This window comes from Trachurus trachurus (assembly GCF_905171665.1).
Source record: "Trachurus trachurus genome assembly, chromosome: 5".
NCBI classification, from domain to species: Eukaryota; Metazoa; Chordata; class Actinopteri; order Carangiformes; family Carangidae; genus Trachurus; species Trachurus trachurus.
In genome coordinates this window covers 14646812-14671712 of record NC_139896.1, presented here as the reverse complement: position 1 = coordinate 14671712, position 24901 = coordinate 14646812, and the positions used below count along the sequence as shown (strand labels likewise).

The 24901-nt window shown below is 39.9% G+C and overlaps 1 protein-coding gene across 2 annotated transcripts in view; it reads right to left on the bottom strand.

The window, feature by feature from the left end:
* The window catches only part of cntn4 (contactin 4), a 116295-nt gene that overhangs the window by 80897 nt on the left and 10497 nt on the right, over window positions 1-24901 (bottom strand). For both annotated transcript variants that reach the window (XM_083972760.1, XM_083972761.1), the window contains exon 3: window positions 23661-23836. In XM_083972760.1, coding sequence (XP_083828886.1) covers window positions 23661-23836 — 176 coding nt within the window. The remainder of the gene's footprint in view (window positions 1-23660; window positions 23837-24901) is intronic.

The following is a 24901-nucleotide window of genomic DNA, read 5'->3' as shown; positions in this document are numbered from 1 at the left end:
CGTCCCTACGTCACCACATTCACGCGCATCCCTTGGCTGCACACACAGCCCTTCATGCCGTTCTCTCTCCTCATTGGATAAAACTTGTAGGATACGAGAAAAGTTTTCTCCTCGGCTCAGAGCAGAGTGACTGACAGACCCGTGTTTCAGTCCAAACACTCTATGTAAGTGATTGCTGTCGGAAGATATAACTATTTAAGACTTATATTAACACAAAAATATCGCTTACTTCTGCTTTAATATCACCATTAGATAAACGATGCTAGGACATAAATGTAACAAGTTTCATTTACATTGTTAGTTTATGATCAGTGAATTAATTCAGCAGCCAAATATGCTGCATTTGCTGGGAGCAGCTGCACACAGCACTTGAATTAGGCTGTGCGTTGCCAGGTTAGGGTAACCAATGGGTAGTGTGTGGATTGTGTGTTTGGCTTGTGTTTCGTACACAATCTGGCAACTTGGATAATGTGTCACACACAAAATGCATGCATATGTGTATGACGATTATTTATAATAAAGGTTGAGAACTATGCAAATCAGGAGTTTTCCCAGGAGAAATAACAAAACAAGAGGGTGCCAGGAGATTACCTTGAAATACGAGAGACTCCTGGGGAAAACGGAGCGTTGGTAGGATATGTAATGAAGCTGCAGTGAGTCAGGTAAGACAGCAGCAAACCTCAGGATGTTGAGATGGGAGTAAAGACACCTTAATACCATATTTGTTTCTTAAATTTGTCAGGTCTCCATCTACATGTGGTTTAGCGTTCAATTTGGAACCAAATTTCTGGAAAATTTGAAAATGCTAATTTCCATGCTATTAGTAATTCGTTTATTGGGATAAAACGCATGGTGGTGCTAAATCTTCAGCAAGGTACTATTAAAGTACTGCAGAAGAAAGTGATGCAATGAGATTAAAAGTGGCTGTCAAACTAGAGAAAAACAAAGTGAAATGACGAAATTTATGTGCGTTTCATGCATCAATCTGAGGTGTGTCACCGTGTCCTCGTTCCTCCTCAAAGACCTAACGTTTTCATTTTCCGCTGTTTTTCATCTCCTCAGTGGAAGTTTAAGTGATGTTTAAGTCACTGTGTATCATGATTAATTCATTAAGTATATTTCCACCACACTTTGCTGCATGTTTGTATCTGTATGCCAACTTTTACCCATCAGCAGAGCGCAAGTTCCCTTTTAAATTTCCACACAGGACTTTTAATGTTCAATTTTGAAATAAAAACATGTGGATTACCTGTTTTATGTAACACACTATCAGATCTTCCTCTATTTTCTTTTATTTTTGCTTTCTTTTCTTCAATTTCTTTTCTGGCTCATTCATTGAGGCATGCTCCACGTAGCAGAGGACATCTACTATAAAACTGCAAAATAATTGCATACTTGAATCAGGGCTATTACAGTACCCTGTACCCTGCTGTAAAAAAAACAAAAAGAAGAGGTGAAATCAATAGTGACACACACCCACTATTATGAGTTGAACAGCAATCTGCAGCAGTGCTGCTAAGCAGAGAGGGTTCCTGCAGCGGGTCACACATGAGGGATTTTAATAGCTCCAGTGGTAATCAGGTTACCTTTCCTTCATCACGCCCACCACCACTGAAGATTACAAAGCTATTCCTGGGATGGTTTTGACACCAAGTACTGTTAAACTGAACTAATTTCCCTATGACAACTGATGGAAACAAAAGCAGGTCATAACCACTTTCAACGACTCACTGCACTAATGGTGGCTATCCTGGTGGAGTTTAGTAAATTTAATTCATACATCGCATGGCGGCTTCATGTCTGCAATGATAACTGGGTTGGCAGGTGGGAGGGGACACATGTGTTCATGTTAGGATTAATTAAATCTGAAAAAAAGATGTTGACAATTAAAAAAAAAAAGATGTAGAGCTATTTTAAAGAAATATCAGTAAAATTTGTATTATTATTTGTCTTGCTCAATTTGAACGAGTATTCATTGTTTCATTTCTAATTAGCATGTTTATTCTTCCTGGATTGGCATGTGTTTATTCGGGTATTGAGGTTGCCTTCATGCTTCGATGTCAAAGTGCAATCATAAATGTGAATCAAACAAAATAACAGGCTAAAGTGCATTAATACGTAATGATAGGTGATATACGGTCTAAAATGTATCCATACATTGGCTCCAAATTGGATTAATTAACCTTAATTAACCTTGTTTTGTAATTTGCAGCATATTCTCGAGCCGGTGCGAGCAGCAGTGCAGACACAAGTGCTCTCTTCGCAGACCTGCTCCTTGCAAAACTGCAACCAATCCACTTTCAAATGAGATTACTGATTAGTTCAGCTCCAAGTGATCTAAATGTAAAATTATTGAGCTCACTGATTTATGAAGAGGACTATAAGGTCAGTTAATATATGTCATATTGGCTGCAGGACAAGTCAATTAAGAAGCAGCCTTTAATTACTTCTAAATCTCTTTTTTAACCCACAAGCACAGTTCAGCTAATAGCTGTTTAAGACTCTTAAGCCCAATTAAGAAAGCAATTCCTGATATTCCTCTAAAGATGAATGCCAGATATAAAATCTCTGCTAAAAGAGAGTTAACTTTAAAAAAGCACATCATTCACGGTGGTACCTGGAATTTGACTTAATGTAATCTTAAAATGGTTTCGACAGATGCAGCTTTTTAAGACCATCCATTTCTGACCTTGTTTCCATTTGCTGGTCAGACTGCCTCTGTGACTTCCTGGTATCACTAGATGTATTGTGAGGTTCGTTGATCGGCCCCCACCCTCCCAACCCCCCCAAAAAAAACAAAAAACACTTTGTAGCAAGGCTTTTGTTTTCCTCTCTGCCATGGGATGTCTCAGGAAAGAGGAAAAGCATCTTGGACAGCCCAAATGCCTTGCCCTGCTGTAAACAGACTATGAATTACTTGACATTTTTTCACAAAAGCAAGTTGTCAAAACACACTTGTATGAGTCCACCACTGAGAAAGTGTAGCAAAGCGAGGCAGAGGTTCACGTAGCCTCTGCTCTAGCTCAGTGGCAGCACAACCGGGCCGTGTCAATGGAGTCTGGGCCCCCAGGAGCTAAGGGTAACCAGGAGTGTTTGTGTTGGAGTTGCCCACCTGCTGCAGCAGCTGAGTCACTGTGCTGCAGTGGGCATTATCAAGGACTGTTTGTGTGGAAGGAGCACAGGTGTGTGACAGCGAAGGTCTTCAACCTTAAGAGACACTGGGAGAGGGCATGAGAGAGACACTGCCTACTGAGAAAGTAATTTGGTGTATTGGAAGACTGAAAAACGCCAAGGGAAGACTTGTGTGAAGTTTTTTTTTTTTTGTCATGCCTCCTTTACCTCCTCAAAATCAGTTTGGGTTCAAACAACCATTAACGACTCTGTGGAAACTGGTGTGAAAAGGTTGAGCCTGGTTGTCTCAAACAGCATTCATCATGATGCAAGTTTCTGGACAAAAAGACAACGATTTTCTGTTACACAGCCCACGAACTTGACAGCAGGACCAGCTCTGTCATAGTTTGACTTAAGCTTTGACTGATGTGTTAGTTTGATAAGCATCACTTGTTTTTTTTTCTGACCTGTCAGAAATCTGTCCACTGTCTTTTGTATTTCATTTCTCTGTCTGAAACCTGAATCTTGACAACGCTGAACATGTGAAAGCACTCTTTTTGGTCTATTGTTCCTGTGTGAAGCAGCTTTCCACTCCTGAGTTTTTTGCCTTGGTCATGCACGCTCTCCTGCAGTGCCTTTATACCATGCAGGTTCAGCTTGCTCCACAGTTTGAGAGCCAGAAGGTTCCTAAACTGCAAAAATAGTTAGTTTGGAGAGGGTTCAAAACTCTTCAGTCTTTTCACACTTATCTTGCAGCTGTATGTTAAAGGGGAATTTCCGTTTTATACAATACAATCTTATTTCTAGCATACGATCATTTACTCACTCGGAGCCACAGGTTGCCGACCTCTGACATAGAGGCTTGTTTATGCCGTTACGTGCAGCGGCTGTTGTCTGTCTGCCGTCTGCCCAATTTCACGTGAATGCAGCATGAAAAATACGATTGAGTTGCTTGCGATATACAACCGCAACGCTAGACGGGAGTAATTCCTACACAATGTACCTTTAAGTAAAACGAGGAAAATAATATCCCCTGATTTAAGTATGGTCCCAAAAAGGTAGACATTAAAGGCTCAGCCCCTACCCCATTACTTTGTATTACAATCTTACCTCCATTACCCCCCTTCTGCTTTCAATGCTTCCAATGCTTCAAGTTATTATCAATAATTGTGTGTCTCATCATGTCTATGCTGATGACACCCAGTTATTTATTTCTCTAAAGCCCAAAGTGGATAGCAGTCTTGTGACTCATACCTCTATTGGAGATTCAATTCTGGATGTTTCAAAATTCTTTCAAACTTCTATCAGTCCCCAAATCATGGTATCCTGTCTGATCATATTTAGCTGGCTAGCGCAGAATCAAGGGTTATAAATTGATGCCAACCAAAGCCCTGATAATCACATCAGACGAGGCTCTGTCTTGTCTTCACCAACTATGGATCATTTCTAAAATCAACAACTTCACTGATTTACTTCACTCTCACAGCTCATAGTACCATGCAGCAGGCAGCTGTTTTCGGTGCAAGAGGAATTAGACACTACCACCAAATGGCAGACTGACACAGGTCGTGAGTAGCTGGTGAAGAGCAGGTTTTCCCTCAGGAGTTGGTAGAGACCAGAAACAGAGCTGCAAGAGAGGATCACATTCATCAGGTGAATGTATAAAAACAGAAACACAACTCTACTTGCATGATACTGTTACGCCCCAATTGCTGAATGTGTAACAACTGTAAACTAACGAATTAAGAGTTGATGAAATATCGATGCTTTGTTCACAACTTCCATGAAGCTTATTGGGTTCAACACTATGAACAATCTCAACATTTACAAAGTAAAGGTCAAAGCATTTCTGTTATCACTGCCACTGATAACATTGACCTTTGGCGTTAATCGGTATTTTTTAGGAAATGGTGATACAATAAGGACCATTGAATCGTGTGAAGCGTATTTTTATTTAAGCGGAGTGATATTCTTTGCTATTTTAACAGGCAGTCTTCAAATCAATACTTAGAGAAACACAATCAAGATAAAAATATATCTACGTAGAATAAAGATTGTAAAATACTTCTTTTAAAACTTTTGTTTTGTTTTTGTCAATATTTTGTTGTTCACGCCCTTATCTTTTTTCTTCAGTTTTGCTTAGCTGGACACATTTTCTTGTCAAATGATCACATTTCAAGGAAAAGTGGTTGAACCCAACGTTGTTTACCAGAGATTGCGACATTTAGTCGAGGTTTCCGCACTGGAATGACACCTTTGGAAGCCATGGGACTTTGATTTCTTAAGAGAACAACCATTAAAAGGTCTTTTTGCTCTCTTGTTAAGACGTCCTGACGATGCATTCTGGTAACCCCAACATGACCACTTACATTCAACCAAATATCAGAGTCTGAGAAAGTTGGTGACCAATGGTGTGCCTGTGCCTGTGGGGTTGTGTCGAGCATTTCAAGAGTGAATTATTTATGCACCATCCATGTGGAGTGTCTGATTTAACTGCACATAAATGCACTCATTTGATTTACACACTTGTTTGTCCTTGCTCTTTACTGGAAAAACAACATCTCCACACCAGAATAATTGAACGTTTGGGTACAGGTCCACAGATGTGATGACAAAGTTGCTGTCTGTAGTCATTTTTACTCTGCATATCACTGTCCCTCCAAATTATATTTTCTGGGCTGTTGAAAAGTCGGCAAAGACAGAGCAAAGACGTCTGAACATCTGAAAATTTAATACGCTTTCTTGGAGGTTTATGACGTGTGTAGAATTCAATCTGGCCTCTGAGCTTAAATTAGGTGATTCATTTTTTATAGCGTATCATATTTTTTAAATTGCTACTTTTTCAGTGTCTTTTTAAGAAAGGGTGGCTGCCTAGCTATCTCTCGATTGTCACTCAAAGATGATTAATGTTATAGCAAGGCTAATTGACTCCCCTGTTGTCAGTGGGCTTTATCTGTAGCTGATGTCGCTAATCAGAGATCACTGATGAAGGCTTTTGAGCTGAAATATCGGCTTTTTCTTCAACTTTTCCACACCTTAAGTAAAATGTATTATTTGGGCTGCTTGTTAGTTATTCCCTACAAATAGGAAAACTTGTCTTATCTTAATCAAGCCCAGAATTGATGGGTAAAAAAAAAAAAATTTGAGACATGTTGAAACAATATGGCCACTCCAAATGGCAACAGAAGCTTCTTTTTTCAGTAGCCCCACCACTTACTTTCATCTGAAGGCGCAATAGAAGGTTAGATAAAAGCACCCAAGCCTCTCCCAAAAAAAAAAAAAAAACACAGAACAAAGTGGACAAAAGCAAGAGACATCTAAGGTACTGAATTCATTCCAAAAAAGTCTTTTTGGCATTATTTTTGGCTGAGATCAAAGCTGTTGTGATTTATGAAGTGGTGGTGTCTACTTCACTAAAGCCACTGATTGTCCCTGTCCACGTCCATAGACATGGCCTCGCCCATGCTGAAAGCATGCTGCAATAATGGTAAAATCATACGCTCTCACTCCCACTTCCCTCACCATCTACCCACTCTGACCAGCCGAAAAGAGAGCAAAAGAAGCATTGTTGTGAAAAGGGCTTGGGGAGAGTAGCGAAAAGCATAATTTAAAATGTGATACGGCCGATGCCTTTGGATGCAGGGTGAACAACATTAGGGGGGCTTCACCAAAGGCATGCTTTTCTAAGCACACACAGCTGTGTACATGTTCACTTTGAGTTCAAAAGAAAGCATGAAAGCACACTGTTTGCCTGCGAGGGATGTTTCAAATTATATATCCATTAAATTTGTCACATAAAGGCAAAGGAGAAAGTGGAACTCCTTCCACTTTTTTTATTAAAAAATTGTAAAATTGTGCTAATGTTTTCTACACTGAATTACACTTCTACGCTTCAGTGTCATTTTCAAAAGGGAAGCGGCTAACAATGATTAATAGCCTCAGAACAAGTAAACGTGATGTCCCATCTAGATCCATTAGCATCACTTATTACAAACCTGGGCTGGCATTACGAACAATGATCCAGATTAGGCTGATGATCACATCCCAGACATATGAGCTTCCCTAATGCCAGCACAACTTATCATACTTCAACAGGCCTGTCCAAGCGTGACCGTGAAATTCATCACAACCTGCGACTCCTTAAGGATGCTCTTTGTCTTCCAGCGGATGGTGGGTGATGTGTGTACAGTATATGTGTCACAGCTCTGTTTGTGCGGTCTAGATAATATAATCACATGTTACAATATGAAGGTGTGTTTTTGAAGAATTAATTCAACTTTATTGGCATTTTGGATATCTTTACTTTGTAACATATATGGTCTATTTGGTCTTGCTCATTGAAGTAAACAAGATGGATAAAATATTAGACTATCTCAGTGTAAAGCACCATAAACCAGAGACTCTAAAATTACTGCTAGCTTAAATCTACACCTCTCCTATACTAATCCAACAAACATTTATTGCAGAACTACTATAACAGGACCAAGGAACAGACACAGTTTCATAAACTCATCTTAAATTTATGGTCGACGTTGTGAAAGACGATGAGAAAGATTTGAAAAAAGCACCCCCATACATACACACACACACACACACCCCTCCCCTATGAGCTCATATAGCCCTCCCCTCGGAGCCTCCTAACGACACACCCCTTCCCGCAGAGCAACAAGCCCGCCAGCAGAAACCAAACACAGCGCCAGCTTTGAATGCAGAGTAACAACGTCGTATTCACAAATCACAATTTCCACAATAAAAACCAAAGATTACATATTCAACAAAAACTCTGCTGTATCAGCATCACTTGTCAGGCTCATATCTTGGTGTAGTTTTCTCTCCATCGGTCAAACGATAACCCGATGTTTACTTTCGTTTTGTCACATCTCCTCTTCCTCTCTGCCTTTTCAAGCCCCACTTTGTAGTTTTTCGACCTTAAAATAATGTTTCTAAACTCATCAAAGTGGTAAAAAATGGCTAAAAGGATGAATGGTGCAGCAGACAGTCGCCTGAGCGGGGTTGCGTCGGCTGAAATTGCACACCGCAGCTCCGCTGAGCTCCAGAGCCCGAGTCTCCCTGATCCTCTCACCCACACACCAGCGCCCTGTGCTGGGCCGCACGGCCGAGCCAGCCTCCCTCGAGCTCTGGAGCTTTGCTCGGCAACGACGGCTAGGCTACTGGCAACAGCAACAGACACTGCGACAGCTCCGGTACTGTTGATGATGGCGGCGACTGCACCGCTGACAACGGCAACAAATACTGTGCTTCTGTACTGTGCTTCTCTGGGAAAGACAGAGTAGCAGACAGTCGCTCTTCACAACCAGGGTACCAGTAGCCTACCACGTATCTTACATAGTGGGGTTTTCAGTGGCAGACTTGTGTTTTCTTTCAGCCTTTGCTGGTGGGGCAAGCAGGCTGCTGAATTCATGTATTCAATGTAGCCTATATGTCTATGGCTGAGCTACACTTGCTACACTTGAAAAACCCTTCACTTCTCCAGCAGCTGGTAAACAACACACAAGTTTTCTTGGTCTTGAGAAGCTGAAGCCTAGCGAGAACATTTACTGCCACAGTGACAACTTACTGCAAACCTTTCTCTCTGGTCCACTCGCATTCACCGCATCACCATCACTTGTCCATCGCTTGTTTGTTAGGTACTGCCTTTTTCCCTACAGGATGGTAAGAATGGGTGGTGTCATGCTCACACTCACCAGTGGTACGCTCCATGAAGACAGGCCTGCATCTTTATCTTTAAGAATAGAAATTGTTCAAGACACTCGGCCAACCATTGCATTCAGACCAAGTGCAATGATTGGTCAGACTTTTCTGAGACCCATATGAGAATGGAATAATAATGAGTTTCTATCCCTGGTGGATTTCTCTTACATTTTAGTATCCCATCAGCGTACAAATAGAATTTTAACTTAAATTCCAAGAGTTGCTTCAAGTACAATGTAATCCTTCCCTTAAAGGTAGGTATCCTATTCTGGAGCATTTTTTACAAAATAGTTTGAAATCCTCTTCACACTCTGATTGCAACCAATTAATTGATGCTGGGTGGTTTATTATGATGTTAGATGTTTTCTTTCACGTGAATGAGCCAAGAGAAAAAGCTGGCGGACAGTTAGTGATCCTGCGCAGTGACATGCGACACATTGCGACAGTATCGCTGAAAGCCGCGTCACTCACATTGTGATTACATTGGGTCGCACTCACGGCTTCACCTTTATGTGAACCCAATGCTGAACAAGCGTTGCATGTTCTGTGCTCTGGAGGGGTGGCTTCAGAGAGAGGTCTGAGGAAAGGGGCTTGGGGTATTTTCAAAATGTGGCCTGCTAGAACCATTTTTCCAGTTTCTCCAACCCTACCGACAACATATGCACTAAACAACAACAAATTAAGGCAACATCTAAAAAGGTCATGGTACATAAAGTCCATATTCACATGTCTTGAATTGTTCCTGTTGCTGGATAAATGTGGACTTTTACCCTGATGACATCATGAGACATAACAGAGCTCCTACAGAGTCATCCATCCCACAGCCTGTTTTCAAAGACTAACAGCTGGTTTTCAGTCTCTAAGATCTAGTTTGTAAGACACCCTGTCCAACCATGTCAGAGATCAAAAGGCAGGGTGAAAAGCCAGGCATCACAGAGAGCCGACAGATGTGGTAGCCTTTAAATATAACAGAATACATTCTCGCACATTCTCTCCAGGAAGACACTGAGAGGGTTGCACTTGGTTGTTGACATGAAAAGTGCCACAAATAGTTGAATAGGGAATGAAAAGTGAGCCAGCCAGAGAAGTTCAAACCTTGGCTCCTTTCTCAGCTCCACACAGCTGGTCAGTCACTGTGTGACGTGTTGGAAATGTTGGATTTGGTTGGAACCTCCCCTCAACTCAATCAGACATCAGAAAGGTTTGGATGTAGGGGGTCTCTGCTGCTACTTAACCATATAACGACCATATCTGACAGAGTATAATGATGCAAACATGTTGCCCAGAGTGTCCCTTTATAGAATACACAACTAACTGGAATTGTTTATGTAGATATGAATAATTTTTGTTTAGTTTTGTTTTGTAAAGGAAGTGCTACATTTAAAGACCTAACACAAGTTGGTATACTGTGGGTGTGGTTGTAATGGGCGTCATTCAGAATCAAGAGGCCAAAAACAGGTTTACTGAAGTCATAAAAGTCTAATTAGTTCATGCTTGACTCAAAGTGAATATCTGAGGCTTTCCTAAGATGTTACATTCATGAGAATGGGACAGACAGAAAACATACAGTAATGCGCACAGCCCTGGATGTTGCTGGTACAGAGACATAAAAACACAGGGAGGAATTTCTAATACAAGTCTGAATCTTTGTCCGTTATCCCTTTAAATCTTGACACATGGCAAGCTTTTAAAAGGAAGTCCCTGCTTCAACACAATGCAGGACACCAGAATAAACGTACACAACAAAATGAAACCTTAAACCACGATAGAATATTATATGGAATACTGATCAAATTTGGTCAGTCAACATTATGCATGTTTTTTTTGCAAATTGGCATTGATTGCAGTCATTTACATTATCTAATTATTTACAAACTACAAGTTAATAAGTAATATCAAGCGGACAGGGATGGACCATGACAAATGTTTTTCATGTCACCTTTTAACAAGAAATTGTACGGTCCATTTTAGGGATATGCAGTAAATCTGCAGTGTATAAATGAAAGTTCGATTTCATCAAATGCGTTCCAAAGTCTCATTTCCCATTTATTTTTAGGCAAGGATGGTTCTCACAAAACAGGAAACGGTAAATCACCTCATAGCAGGTTCTCATGAGTGATCTCTTGATAGTGTACTGTACTGTAGATGAAAAATAAAAGCCACATCCATTAGCTATTTACACCTCATTAACTAAGTCAATATACTCACTCCACATTATCACAACAGCTGAGAGGAATTTAGAGGATTCATTTGCATTTAAATGAAGTATTTATGTTCCACCCCCCAGGCCTTAAAGCCTAGTCTGGTGGCATCAGGAATTTTCACCCCTATATGCTTAGCTAAATATGAGCTTGTCTGACACTGATGAGACACTGTATAAGTAGCTCAATATAAATTCCCTCAGAGCACAGGATGTTTTGAGGTGCGGTCTATTCTCAGGATTTTTTTTTTATTGAGAGCTGGATCTTCCTGACATCTCTCTCTGGTTATGCAGTGGCATAGTGGAAACTTCAAGACAGAATAAGCTCGTCATCACATTCAAAGCACAGCCCCCCTTGGTGTCACCAGGTCCACCCTGTAAGTCCGGTATCGAATACACAGCCGTTCATCAGTATGAATTATGGGTGAACATCTTTTACATAATCACTGATATAGAATCAATAGACATACTAATCAAGGGCAGCAAGTATTGAGTGGGAGCACCCACTGCCCATCAGTTATCCTTGCCTCAGGAGGTAGACAGCCACAACCCCTGTGAGGAGTAGCATCATCCATCAAAAGTTTGTGACACAGACAGCAATGCTCAAGTATTTGGAGTCCCGCCAACTTCAAAGAATAACCTTCAAGGCAGCATGAAGCATGTAAACTTACAAATGTTAACCAAAAGATCTAATTTTGCAGAAGAATGGGGTCTCAACAGAATGTATAATATGTACAAATTCAGGAGGTTTGTCTATTTGTGATTATAGTACTTTAAATGAATTATTAATTCAAGTATTATAATCACAAAACAGACAAACCAATCTTACATTTTCAATTACTTGGAAATTACTGGAAATCTACAATTTGAGAAAGCAGATTTGAGATGGGAATACACCATTATCAACAAAACCAATAATGGCCGCGTTTCCCAGATTCGATCTTTCTTAAGGACTTAAGAAGGCTCTTAAGAAGGGTTCGGCTAAGAAGGAGCGCTAAGATACGGGTGTTTCCCAGATGCGTTCTTAACTGCCTTCTTAAGATCACGCCAAAGAAGCTTCTTAAGAAGCTCTTAACAGGAGCTGTCCACCACCACAGTACTGAAACTGAATCAATCGATGCCAGGCAAATCGATTATTATATCACACGCCACCTATTACGCGCATAAATCACACACAGTGACAAGCGCAGCTGCACCGACGGGCGATGAATAAACCGAAAACGGGATTTCCACTTGTCAAACATGAGGTTAACACAGGTGTCGTGGGCCTGATTAGAAACTTCTCCGCTGTTGTTGCCGCGTCGGTCACGGGCAGTGACGGACTGGCCGTAGGTGACACGGCACAGCCTCGTAAAGATGCAACCAGACGGCTGCGTGACCATGTGATTGATGTGTGTGAAAATAAAAATAAAAACGTGCGCAGGGGCTGGCTGGTTTACAGCCAGACAACTCTGGAAAGGATGAAAACACAAGGTAGCAAATAGCTCACTTCATAGAGTATCCCCACTGCAAGTTGAAGCAAGTTGAAGCATTGCCGTGGTCTGGGTTCAAATCCACCCAATAGAAAATTATTTTGGTGGTCAACACGTTTTTCTTTTCTCATCATCACTGAATGATCAATGCTATACATATAGGCTACATATATATTTAGGCAGTGGAGTGTTAATGCGTGACAGTCTTTTTAGTGCCAGTATAAAATGGCACGGGAGGATCGGTGTCACGGCTGCCACACTCCGTGACACTGACCCTTGCTTGCGATGCCCCCACCACACCAAGAAGCTGCCCACTGCATAAAAACACGATGCAACAGCGACACTAGGGGCTGATTTAAGAACGGCTGTGTTTTTGATGTTCATGCAGATATGGGACGTGGATGTAAAAATGATGATAAATGATAGTCATGATGATTAATTTTATTTGTGTGCCTGATGTGCAGAGCACACGTTATTCCTCATATTTAGGTTATTTATTGTTCTTATTTTATTTTTTATCTCTATTTTTTATTTCGGCACATATTTAATATGTTTTAAACATACGATGTGCACTGTTTAAGTCTTGCTTAGTGTGATATTGATTTGCCTTGAAAACGTGCTAAAAAGTCGCTAAGAAGACTCGAAAGAGTGGGTCAGCTCGATCTTACATTTCCTTCTTAGTGAAAGATCTTCTTAAGCTAAGAGCGACTCTGGGAAACACGTTCTTCTTTCACAGCGTTCTTAAGAGCGCTCCAAAGAAGATCTTAGCGCTAAGAGCTTCTTAACAAATCTGGGAAACGCGGCCAATGTGTTTTTAGAAAGATTGCTCAGCAGGAAAAAAAGATTAAGACACACTGATGCCTATTTAATTAATGAAAATGATAAATCCCTCACACCCTGTGTTAAATGACTAAATTGAAAGGCAGAGTATGTCCACTGAACAACAACCTGAAAACCCATAATCAGAATGATCAAATTCAGGGACCAATTCAAAATTGAATATACTGTAAGTTATTTCTCATGATGATGATGAGAAATTTATTTAGTTTGTAAGAAATTAGGAGTTTAAGCACATGAATGTTCAAATACTTTTTAAGGATTTTGCATTAAATATTGTCCACAGCATTAAAATTCTTCTCAAGACACATCCTTTGCATGTAATACTTTACATGATGAATGCAACAAACCCTGAAAGATTCAAGATGATGCAGATATGCATCACATTCAAATGGGAGCATATGCCTTCATCATGTCCCATTTTAAGTAGCCTAATTTTGCCACGATTTGTTAGATAGGCTACGTACATAATTTTGAAAAAAGACACGCACATCCTACAAACAATTAAAACTAGGTGATGGACCACAATGAGGAGTGAATCAAAAATAGGAAAAAAGAGTCCGCACACTAGACTATGCTCCCGCATATTCATCAGTGAAGGCCCCAAAACGTCAGGTGATTTTCATATTTAATATTCTGGAGCATATAGTGTGCAGACTCTATTTTTCTGTATTAGATATGTCATTTTAAACTTCTGAAACCTATGCACCTTGTTTGCTCTCGTCCACTGTGACAGCTACAGGACCAAAGACTGAGATCTGCTACCCCCAGACAAGAGGAGAACTTAAAAGGGACAATGAGGTGTTTCTCCAGCAGCAGAATGAAAAATTCAGCGACAATAAAAAAGTCTCATATTAATGTGGATGAATCTACGTTACCCACACTTGTTAATGGGTCCATTTTCGATAAATATATTGTTTTGTCTCTATCGTTATTTTGTTATTATTAGTGGTGGTGGAAATGCTGGGCGAGCCGACCAGCGTTTCCTTACTTTCGGTTTCGCAGACGCTGCCCGGCAGGTCATGGGAATAACGCTGCCAAATCGCCGTTTATGGTCGGTACTACGATGGTATCTGATCGTCTTCAAACCTCTGACTTTAATTCTTGATGAATGAAAACATTATTGGCAAGACGTCTGCCTTGCACCGGTCCAAGAATTTCACCGTGCGCGCGGAGGCTCATGGTAAATGTAGTGTGAGAACACTTCGCTTTCCAAAACTCCTCGTTGTCCCTTTAAAGAGGACATGAAACAGCCAGCCAAATAAATACAGTTCATTAAATTGATTCCCAGTGTACTTAAAAATGGTCAAACTAAAGCATGAAACGTAAACATTAAGGAGATAATTTAAGTTTAGTTTCGCATTTTTCATTCGTTTTTTGGCTAGGGTGCAGCCATCTTTGTCCGTCGCCAGTGTCTGACATCACTGGAGAGTTTTTTTCTACAGTTTTTTCTACATTTAACACTGTAAAACTCGTTGACATATGAAGGGTCTCCCCTGTGTCATCTCTGATCCTGTGCCTTCACAGTTTCATTTTTTACTGTCTCTGTCTGTAGTTGTCATTCACTTTCACTGTCTGCCAGCGGAGGCAACCAATCCAGTGATGTCACACACTGGCGACCGACAAAGATGGCTGCACCCTAGTAAAAAAATGCAAAATTAAACTTCAAATTTCTCCTAAATGTTTACGTTTCATGTGTTAGTTTGACAATTTTTAAGCACACTGGAAATCCATTCAATGAATTATGTTAATTTGGCTGGCTGTTTCATGTCCTCTTTAAGGGGGCTGTCCTAATCAAGGGAGCAAAGTGAGCAAAATGTTTTTCTGGAGAGGAGCCCCGCATCAACACTGAAAGATAAAAGTAGTGAAGTACTCAGGCAAACACCAAAGACATCTGTGGTGACATGTTGTTGAAGGCCACTGGCTTAGATGTTAAGTTAAAGAAGAGAACTTCTAAAAAAGAAGTCGCTTTCCCATGTTGTCTTTCCTAAGCAAACTACAAGTGGGTACGGAAAGTATTCAGACCCCTTTAAATTTTTCACTCTTTGTTTCATTGCAGCCAAAAAGTTCATTTTATTTCTCATTAATGTACACTCAGCACCCCATCTTGACAGAAAAAAACAGAAATGTAGAAATTTTTGCAAATTTATTAAAAAGAAAAACTGAAATATCACATGGTCATAAGGTGAACCTTCGGCCCAGTCTGAGGTCCTGAACACTCTGGAAGAGGTTTTCTTCCAGGATATCTCTGTACTTGGCCGCATTCATCTTTCCTTCAATTGCAACCAGTCGTCCTGTCCCTGCAGCTGAAAAACACCCCCATAGCATGATGCTGCCACCACCATGTTTCAATGTTGGGATTGTATTGGGCAGGTGATGAGCAGTGCCTGGTTTTCTCCACACATACCGCTTAGAATAATAAATTCAATCTTCGTCTCATCAGACCAGAGAATCCTATTTCTCATAGTCTGGGAGTCCTTCATGTGTTTTTTGGCAAACTCTATGCGGGCTTTCATATGTCTTGCACTGAGGAGAGGCTTCCGTCGGGCCACTCTGCCATAAAGCCCCGACTGGTGGAGGGCTGCAGTGATAGTTGACTTGTGGAACTTTCTCCCATCTCCCCACTGCATCTCTGGAGCTCAGCCACAGTGATCTTTGGGTTCTTCTTTACCTCTCTCACCAAGGCTCTTCTCCCACGATTGCTCAGTTTGGCTGGACGGCCAGGTCTAGGAAGAGTTCTGGTCGTCCCAAACTTCTTCCATTTAAGGATTATGGAGGCCACTGTGCTCTAAGGAACCTTGAGTGCTGCAGAAATTCTTTTGTAACATCCAATGAAGGAGTAGAACCATCTCAAGGAGGATCAGAAGAAATGGACAGCATGTGAGTTAAATATGAATGTCACAGCAAAGGGTCTGAATACTTATGACCATGTGATATTTCAGTTTTTTTTTTAATAAATTTGCAAAAAGTTCTACATTTCAGTTTTTTTCTGTCAAGATGGTGTGGTGAGTGTACATTAATGAGAAATAAAATGAACTTTTTTGATTTTAGCAAATGGCTGCAATGAAATAAAGAGTGAAAAATTTAAAGGGGTCTGAATACTTTCTGTACCCACTGTATGCAACAAGGACCTAGTAAGTAGACCCTGATATTAATATTGTATAATATTATTTTTTCCATACTACACCACACTCACATTTGTACAGTAGCACCACACAAAGATAATCACTGCAGGGATTTAAAACTGCCGTCAATTGATTTTTGTGACATAGTTGTGGGCTCTTCCTCCTCCTTTAGCTCAGTTTTGGTCTACACCAACTCCTAAATAAGTATCTGCTGTTGGTGTTGTGTTCACTGGCTCGCTACTAACTGTAACTGACACAGCGAGGCCAGTTTCCTTCTTGAAAAAAAAAAAAAAAACATCTGCCACTGCTAGAAATTAAACAGAGAGCAATTACGCCAAACCAAAAACAATGTGTTGAAATAAATAATAAATAAAGCTTGGGAAACTGAATATAATCTGTTGATATTTTTTGTGGTTTTGTCATTACAAGAAATACCTTTGTCATTTCCATTCAAACCACTGTTGATATAGAAATATCAATGAATGCAGTTTTCTTCTGGCTGGATACCCACCGCTGCAGAAAATATAGTTAGTCAAAATGAGAACATTCGAAGGTGAAAACTGACGTTCGAACGTTAACGAGGCAAATTAACGTAGTGCGTCGCGACGTTCAGAGTAGTACACATGTTGATAAAACAAAATGGAGTTGTTGTTGTGCACAAGGTAAAGCTGCAGCTTCAAATTTACGAGCAGAGTTTTTTAAATTGCCCGTTCATTCGGCCGCCACGGTGCGCATATGTGTCCCCACACTACACGCACACCTTTTTTTTTTTAATCGATAGATCCGCGGACCACTTGTGTGCTGATCACGGATCAGCATGCACCACTACTCTGTGCCCTCCCTGCAGCCCCCGCGAGGAGGGGGGAGTGGGGGGACGCCGCCCCCGCCTGTGAAGCCGGGTTTCCACCGAATCTATCCTTTTTTCTTTTTTTTTTTAAATATCCTACCGCAACATATGGTTCACGTCAAGATAACTTCTGTATTTTTGCTATTCAAACTTCCACAGTCCATAGTTCTCTTTGTTTAACACTTCAAGAGACTTTTGGTTAAGTAACCATGGACAGCTCCAATGCAGGATTGTTCTGCGTTCTGCTGTGTCGTTGTCGCCACCGTCATCGCTGCCCCCCCCCCTCCCTCTATAATGAGGTTAAAAAAAACAAAAACAAAAAACATATTAAAAATTCGAATGTTAGTCGAATATTTAACATAAGATGGGTTAGAAATTCAAACCTGATTTGGGGGGAAGATTGACAGCCCTATCCTCAACTAATGCAAATTGGACATTATAAGGTCAACTGTCCTGTCTTCCTATTCTCCTGTTTGTTGCTCAGAATTTGCCAAAATTAGCCCGGACCCGACCCATTGCTGTAGTGAGACCTGCTGTGTGGCAACATTTATCCACTCAGGTGAATCAGTGCCCGGGCAGCTGTTGTGATGAAATTGTCAAAATGTCAGAAATTCAGTTATCTAAACAAAAATCTGATAATACATAAATTGCATCTTGACAGCATGGAAATGTTGGTGATTTGTTTTTAATAATAAGTGTTTTGCTTCATAAGAGAAAATCTGATGTTTAAAAATTCCACTCTCACATTGACTGCAGTTGTTCCCATGAGAGCAGAATTCAAAATATTCTCAAAAATTCAGTTTTTGAGATAAAATTCTGATATTTGCTAAACTTCATCAACCATGACTCCAGAATATTCTCATTTTTTTTTCAGAAAGATTGAAAATGTATTTATCAAGAATTTGATGGTATATGTTTACAGTCAAACGTTTTCATGCACTGTAGCCTCAATTTTTGCTTAATCAAAAATCTGAGAAACAAGTTTTGTGGAGGACAGTCTGGAGATGCTCTGTAGCAAGTTTGGTGTCAATTGAGCAAAAATTGTGGGAGGAGATACATTTTAAAAGTTTTACAGTTATTGAAAAAAACAGAGTGATGGACTTCATAATTTGTAATGAGTTTAAGTGGACAAAAGTTTCAGTAGTATTGAGGCGACATTGTGGTGAAGTTTCAAAACTTTAGCGTCTACCGTTGGTTTGGTAGGAATTTTTAAAGCACATGTCCTTGGAGTTGAGTGAATCTGGCATGGGGTCGGACGTTTCTGTGAAGTTTGGTGAGTTTTCGCCCATGGGAAGTATGACTTCCGAGGAGGAGGAGGAGGAGGAGGAGGAAGAAGAAGAAGAAGAAGAAGAAGAAGAAGAAGAAGAAGAAGAAGAAGAAGAAGAAGAAGAAGAAGAAGAAGAAGAAGAAGAAGAAGAAGAAGAAGAAGAAGAAGAAGAAGAAGAAGAAGAAGAAGAAGAAGAAGAAGAAGAAGAAGAAGAAGAAGAAGAAGAAGAAGAAGAAGAAGAAGAAGAAGAAGAAGAAGAAGAAGAAGAAGAAGAAGAAGAAGAAGAAGAAGAAGAAGAAGAAGAAGAAGAAGAAGAAGAAGAAGAAGAAGCCCGGACCCTAATAATGCATCTAGTCTGTGTAATAAATAAGAGATCTATGATCAATTTTATCTGGCTACCTCAAATATCACTAACAAGCCTTTCAGTAAAGTAATGTCATAGTGGAGCATTCTTTCATATTCAATTCAATAGCGCGAGGGAAACTGATCATATACGTAGAATACAGACAGACTGTGGTGCAGATGGACCCAAAAGTATAACATACAAAGTATTGAGAATTATTACAATTTCTTCTCTGTCTTGAACAGCGTAGCTTTTCTTGCCAGCACAACTGAATCATTTCCCCACAAATCAGTGAGTGATATTCACACAAACTTTGAGAGATGCCATCAGAAATATTACAGAAATTATGTTTTTTTGGAAGCTCAAATAACATAAGTTACATTATTTAACAATATATTATTATATTGAAAGGTACTAATATATGTAGTATGAAGGTTTATAATTACTCTAATATCTGGGCTTTATAAGACATCATTCTATGTACAGTACAGGATATGGCCGAATGATCTGAACCTCTTCTCTGAGGGAATCCTGTCCAACTCGACCTCTTTGAATTTGAAATGAACTCCCCTGATACATGCAGTCAGTTATATTATAAAAAAGATTTTTTTCAAAAAGTCAGTTGTACAACGTGCAAATCTCCCGCCCACATACTCAACATGCTGTATGACCCACCTGAGGTCTTGACCTGTAAAAACAGACTTGGTCTCATGTCAGCTCCAGGAAAGGCAATCTCATCTATATTTGATGTCTGATACTGCCTGCCAGTCATGTAGCTGGGAACAGTGTGTTCACAGGGTCCATCTTGAAGATGGAGACTGACTCATACTGAAGCATGCAGGAAAAGAATAGCTGGCAGAGTCATTGCAGATATATGAGACACATTTTCTCTTCTGTCACTGTGCTGTGACACTGAAAGCCTTTTAAAACAAGTTTTCGTGTTTCTACTTGTGCGTGCAAAGAGTATAGACTTTTGACCTTCTTTTCAAAACACACATTGTATAGTTAAAAATGTATGCAACGAAAATTAAGGTTGCTGTCGAAAGGGAAACTTTTTGGTATCTAGAATAAGCAGTCTTCACATCAGCTGCACTGTGGATCTCTGTAGCATGATCCATATGGTGTGTCTCCTACAATGTCTATGTACTGTACCATTTCTAACAGATATGGCCTCAGCCCTCGCTGCATGTACAAAATGGATTTTATTCAGTTTGTCCTTGGGCAGAGTTCTTGTAGATGTTAAAGTTAAAGTTAAAGATACTTTATTAATCCTTTGCAGGAAATTACAATGTTACCAGCAGCAGAAGACAACACAAGACCACAAACACGCATCATGCACAAAAATACACAATAACACAATAACAACAATATTGCACAACCCGTTACAAACTTATGTCAGTGAATAAATGTGATGTGGTGCTGTTCAGGACTGACCAACACAGAAAGGCTGTTCAATAATCACGCAGTTAGTTCATAGAGAATCACATGCCTTAACAACTCCAGAGTATACAGTTTGCAGCATCAAATTTAATCATGGCGGGGACTAAAACCTTGTTCAAGTCTTGCTTGTCACTGCTTGTCCACATGAATCTCCCTCTAAAACTGTGGTCATGGTGAAGTGGAACTGGCACAGTTAATATCTACTGACAAAACGTATTTTAGGTTTTTAAAAATGTAAGTTTTATAAATGTGTATTAGCTACATAAAATAATAAAATGACAGGCAACTGGTCAAATAAGTATAACATCTACTTAGAGGATAAGTACATGGTCTAAATCTTTTATTCTATGATGAGACCAAAAACTATTACTTTACACTCCATCCCTCCCCTGTCTTTGGCTCATAGCCCAAAGCTCAAAAGATTCTAGTGAAACTGTAAATCTTTACAAATTAATCACACATGTAGATACTTTTGCTTTTCAAAACTGAGCCCCTGAAGCAGCTGGGCACTGTGCTAAATGTAACTCAATCAGAAGCGAACAGTGCATTTGTTGGGCCCTAATTTCATATGTCATGTGTTCTGTGTGTTAAACGAGCTCTAAGCAATATCAGGCTGTGGCTACAGAGACAGTTCTTTTCAGGAGCATCACTTCATTGTTGCTTTTTGTCTTTTCATGAGCAAATAAAGAGGTATCCTTCTGCAATAATAAACAAAAGCTTTTATTTTTGTTCTGTTTTTATATAAAAAAATATTGCTGTTGGGATTAGGTCTAAATAAAAAAAAGAAATCAAGACACACAACATATTTTAACAAACTCATCCCTTAATGCTTCAGTCAAATACACTCTTAGATTCATCCTGCCTTCACGTCCCGTGGGATCAAACAGGAAATTCATCAATTACAAGGAGCACAATGCTCTAAGAACAGTATAAAATTAGATCCAAGATTTGAGAAAGTCTTGACTTTTGACCTTTTGGGTGTAGCAGATCTACATTTTTATAGTTCCAGATGATTACTCCCATTTTAGCTCTGACAGCTGTAATTACCACTGGGCTTATTAGAGGTATGAATAAGACTCAAAGTCTGCCTTGTGTCAAAATCACAGTCAAATTATCTGTAAAACTAATTACCACCAAAAGGTCATGATCTTCGCTAGAGAGAAGTAGGATAGATCCTGAAACACTACTTGCACACTTGCAGCGTTGTGATGGTGTGTGTTTGTCTGGTCGCCTGACTTGGAGGGGCAGAATATCTTTTGCTGCCCCCCTGCAGGATGACACAACCCATGTACTACAGTCCTCTAAATTTCTATAAAGAATTACATGACACTTTCCAGTAATACCATTTGACCTTTAAATTATTTGCTTGAACCTTCACCATTCAATCATGCCGTGGAGTTAATTAAGCTATACCAAGAGTAATAAAGAAGATAGATGACACCCAGTCATACATGCATGTCCTGACTCTATGACAACTGAAGGCTGGTAAGGTCAGAGCCTAACAATTGATTGAACTGTCATTCTATCATTGTGGAAATCTACCAGCAGAATCTGATCATGGGTTGACTTCCCACTGGTCCAGAAAACCAAACAAATGGCCTGAGACTTATTGGTGGCCTTGTCCCCAAACGCTAAACCTCGGAATCTAATCTGAGCAAGCAATCACTCACATGCTGTTAATATCATCATTTATGCCTGTCCAATAACTGGCACATACAGTAGGAGCTTATTGACTTCCTCATCCTTTAGGAATATGAAGTCCAGAGGCTGTCAGTTAGATTCATCAACATCTATCTAACAATCTATCACCGTGACGGTCAGAAAACACTTCAGAAAAGTTCAGAAAAACATTAATCTGCAAAGCGGACAGTGCTGACGTTGGAATTTTTGAATGTTTGCAAAACTTTGGTTTGGCAAAGATTTAAGAGTGCTACTAGGCAAACTGTTATCTGGCAAGCAGGCTAATGGATGGCCAATATTATGCTATCTATCACTACAGTACAAGTTATAACTTGTTCAACTGCAAACATAACAGAATGTTTCATATTGTATAAAGAGAGATTTGAATGTCTTTTATGTTCATAAAGCAAGTCTATGTTCTATATTAGTAGTATGAAAGTATCAAAGTGTTCAGTCCACAGAGAAATCCACACAGCTTGCACTCAGACACTGAGCCTTAAAACGAGCCATCTGTCACTAAGCAGTCACTACTCTCAGCCATGGCCCAAGCTCCGACCACCTGGATATAACATCCAGCCTTGCGTGTTTACCTGAAATCTGCTAGATTTCAATTAGATCACTCAGAAAACACTGAACCAATCAAACCTGTTGTTACTAGAGCTCTGCTCTAGACAAAAGTCTGATAGAAGAGATGTAAAACTAAAGATGGTTTTTGGTTCTTAAAACCACAAATATATCTTCTCATGGATCTATATTTCAAATAAAAACACAGGACAAATATAGGCCCTCTGAACAAGAATTTGAATACAGTATTTTTTACCTGAGATTCAGTTTTTTACATTGTGGTCTTTCTAACCTCATGCAAATAGCAACATTATCACCCACTTGGAGTCATGTTCGTGGCCATCTGATCAAGTCCTGTTTTCATATTCTTTCTTTCAACTCTGTTCTTTGTCTCGACCAACTCCTGAGGGAAATATCTGGCTCTCTTGTAGCTAAATGCTTCACTACATTCACCAGATTATTCTGCCTGTCTTTTGTTTGGTACTGAGCAGGTTGTCTAGAGTGCATTTTTTGAGCTACTTCACTGACAAGAGCTGTCTGCTCTTTGAGAGCGGAGTTAACCAAAAAGCTGTGGTCCAGACAGCTAAACAATGAGCTGAAAATCACTATACAGTTCAGTACAGCTGAGAGCAGCAGCTGATTATTCTCTGTAGCTTCATTTACAAGTGAACCCTTTCACATTGTTTTCACATTGTCATTTGATACTGTTATTATAAAAATATTGACTAAAGCAGCTTGGGTAAAATATTCTTCTTCTCCCACAGGTTTAAAGGCAGATAATATCACTAGTGTCAGCTCAGTTATTTACCATAAAGAAGCTTTGCTTTGAGTTTCACTTCAGTTTGACTGTTTGTAGGTTTGTGTTTGATCTGCAGTAATGACTTAGAGTAAACTATAGTCAGCACATACAGGGAGTTAATACCTCCCCAGAGAAGCAGAAGCCACAATGTTATCCTGATGTGCGACTGGCACATCTCTTTTTTTTCCTGCTGCATCTCTTTTTCTGCGGTGAAACAACAAAAGTTTGCCCAGAGAAAGGCAGTAAAAAAAAAACAGACTCACATGCAAAGGTTAGACTGGCCTCTCGGCTGACGATGGTCCCGAAAGAGTTGGAGGCGAGGCACTGATACGTTCCAGCGTCTTGGTCTTTGTTCAGATGGCTGATTCTGAGGTTGCCTCCAGAAAGGCTGTAGTGAGATCCAGATTTGGGGTTGATTTCTGTGCCATTCAGTTTCCACCTAAAAAAAAAACAATAAATGGAGAAGCATTAACATGTAAATTAACAAATTAAACATTGTTCAACGTGGACTCGGGCAATGGAGGCATTCCAGACTACAAGAAGAACGTGACTTGAAGATTTGATTGTTTCTCAGTGGGAAAGAAACAAAAAGGTGGTGAAGGCACAGAAATCATGCCCTCCAGCTTAGTGTTAATCTAAGCAGCAGTGAACCACTGTGGTGCCAAGGACTTGACTCTCTGAGAATAGATAGCATTGCAAGCCATCCATCTTGCCAGACCCCAGTCAAACTGCATAAAAATGCTGCTTAATCATGATGGTGCCACAATTAAAACAAATGCCTGCAACCTTGCAGTCACACTTGTGCATTCTAGACCAGTCCACATGATTATCATTGGTGTTAGGGGTGATCAACGAAGGGTATAATTCACTTAAAATGGCAACAGACTCTCCAATCTCTCCACCCAGATGCAACTTATTAGAAGGAACACAGGTGGGAGGAAAATCAGTCATTTCAAATAAATGCTTCCAAGCCTTAACTCTCCAGCCAGGGTAAAAAGAAGCCTCTGTTATTTGTTATCTATGATGTATAATCATCAAAGCAATAAGAGGTTCTACACAGATAAACAAGCATGAAAGGAGCATTTTATAGCTTATTGGAAAACGGACAATGCAAATTTGATCAGGGCCCAAGGTGATTTAGTGTATGATTTTTTTTTTCAGGAGAAGTTCTAAATTTCCTGCTGCTTTGATTTTTTTTTTTTTTTTAATTTTCACTGGATGATTTCAGGTTCAGCTGGGAAAACAGTGCTTTGTTTAATTTGGAAAAGAGAGCAGCTTTGATGTGAAAAAAAGAGCTTTGCTAAAGCTCTTTTGTACAGTAGACAGAAGTTGTGCAAAGCTGTTTTATGCACTGCTATCTTAATGTCCCTTGTTGTGCCAATTAGGTGCCTTTGAGGCATTAGAACCTTCCTGAGAATACAGTCAGTGTCATTGTGTTATCATTGTGGTATTTCCTTGCTATATTATATCTCTTACAGTATAATACCCTATGGGATCGACTTGT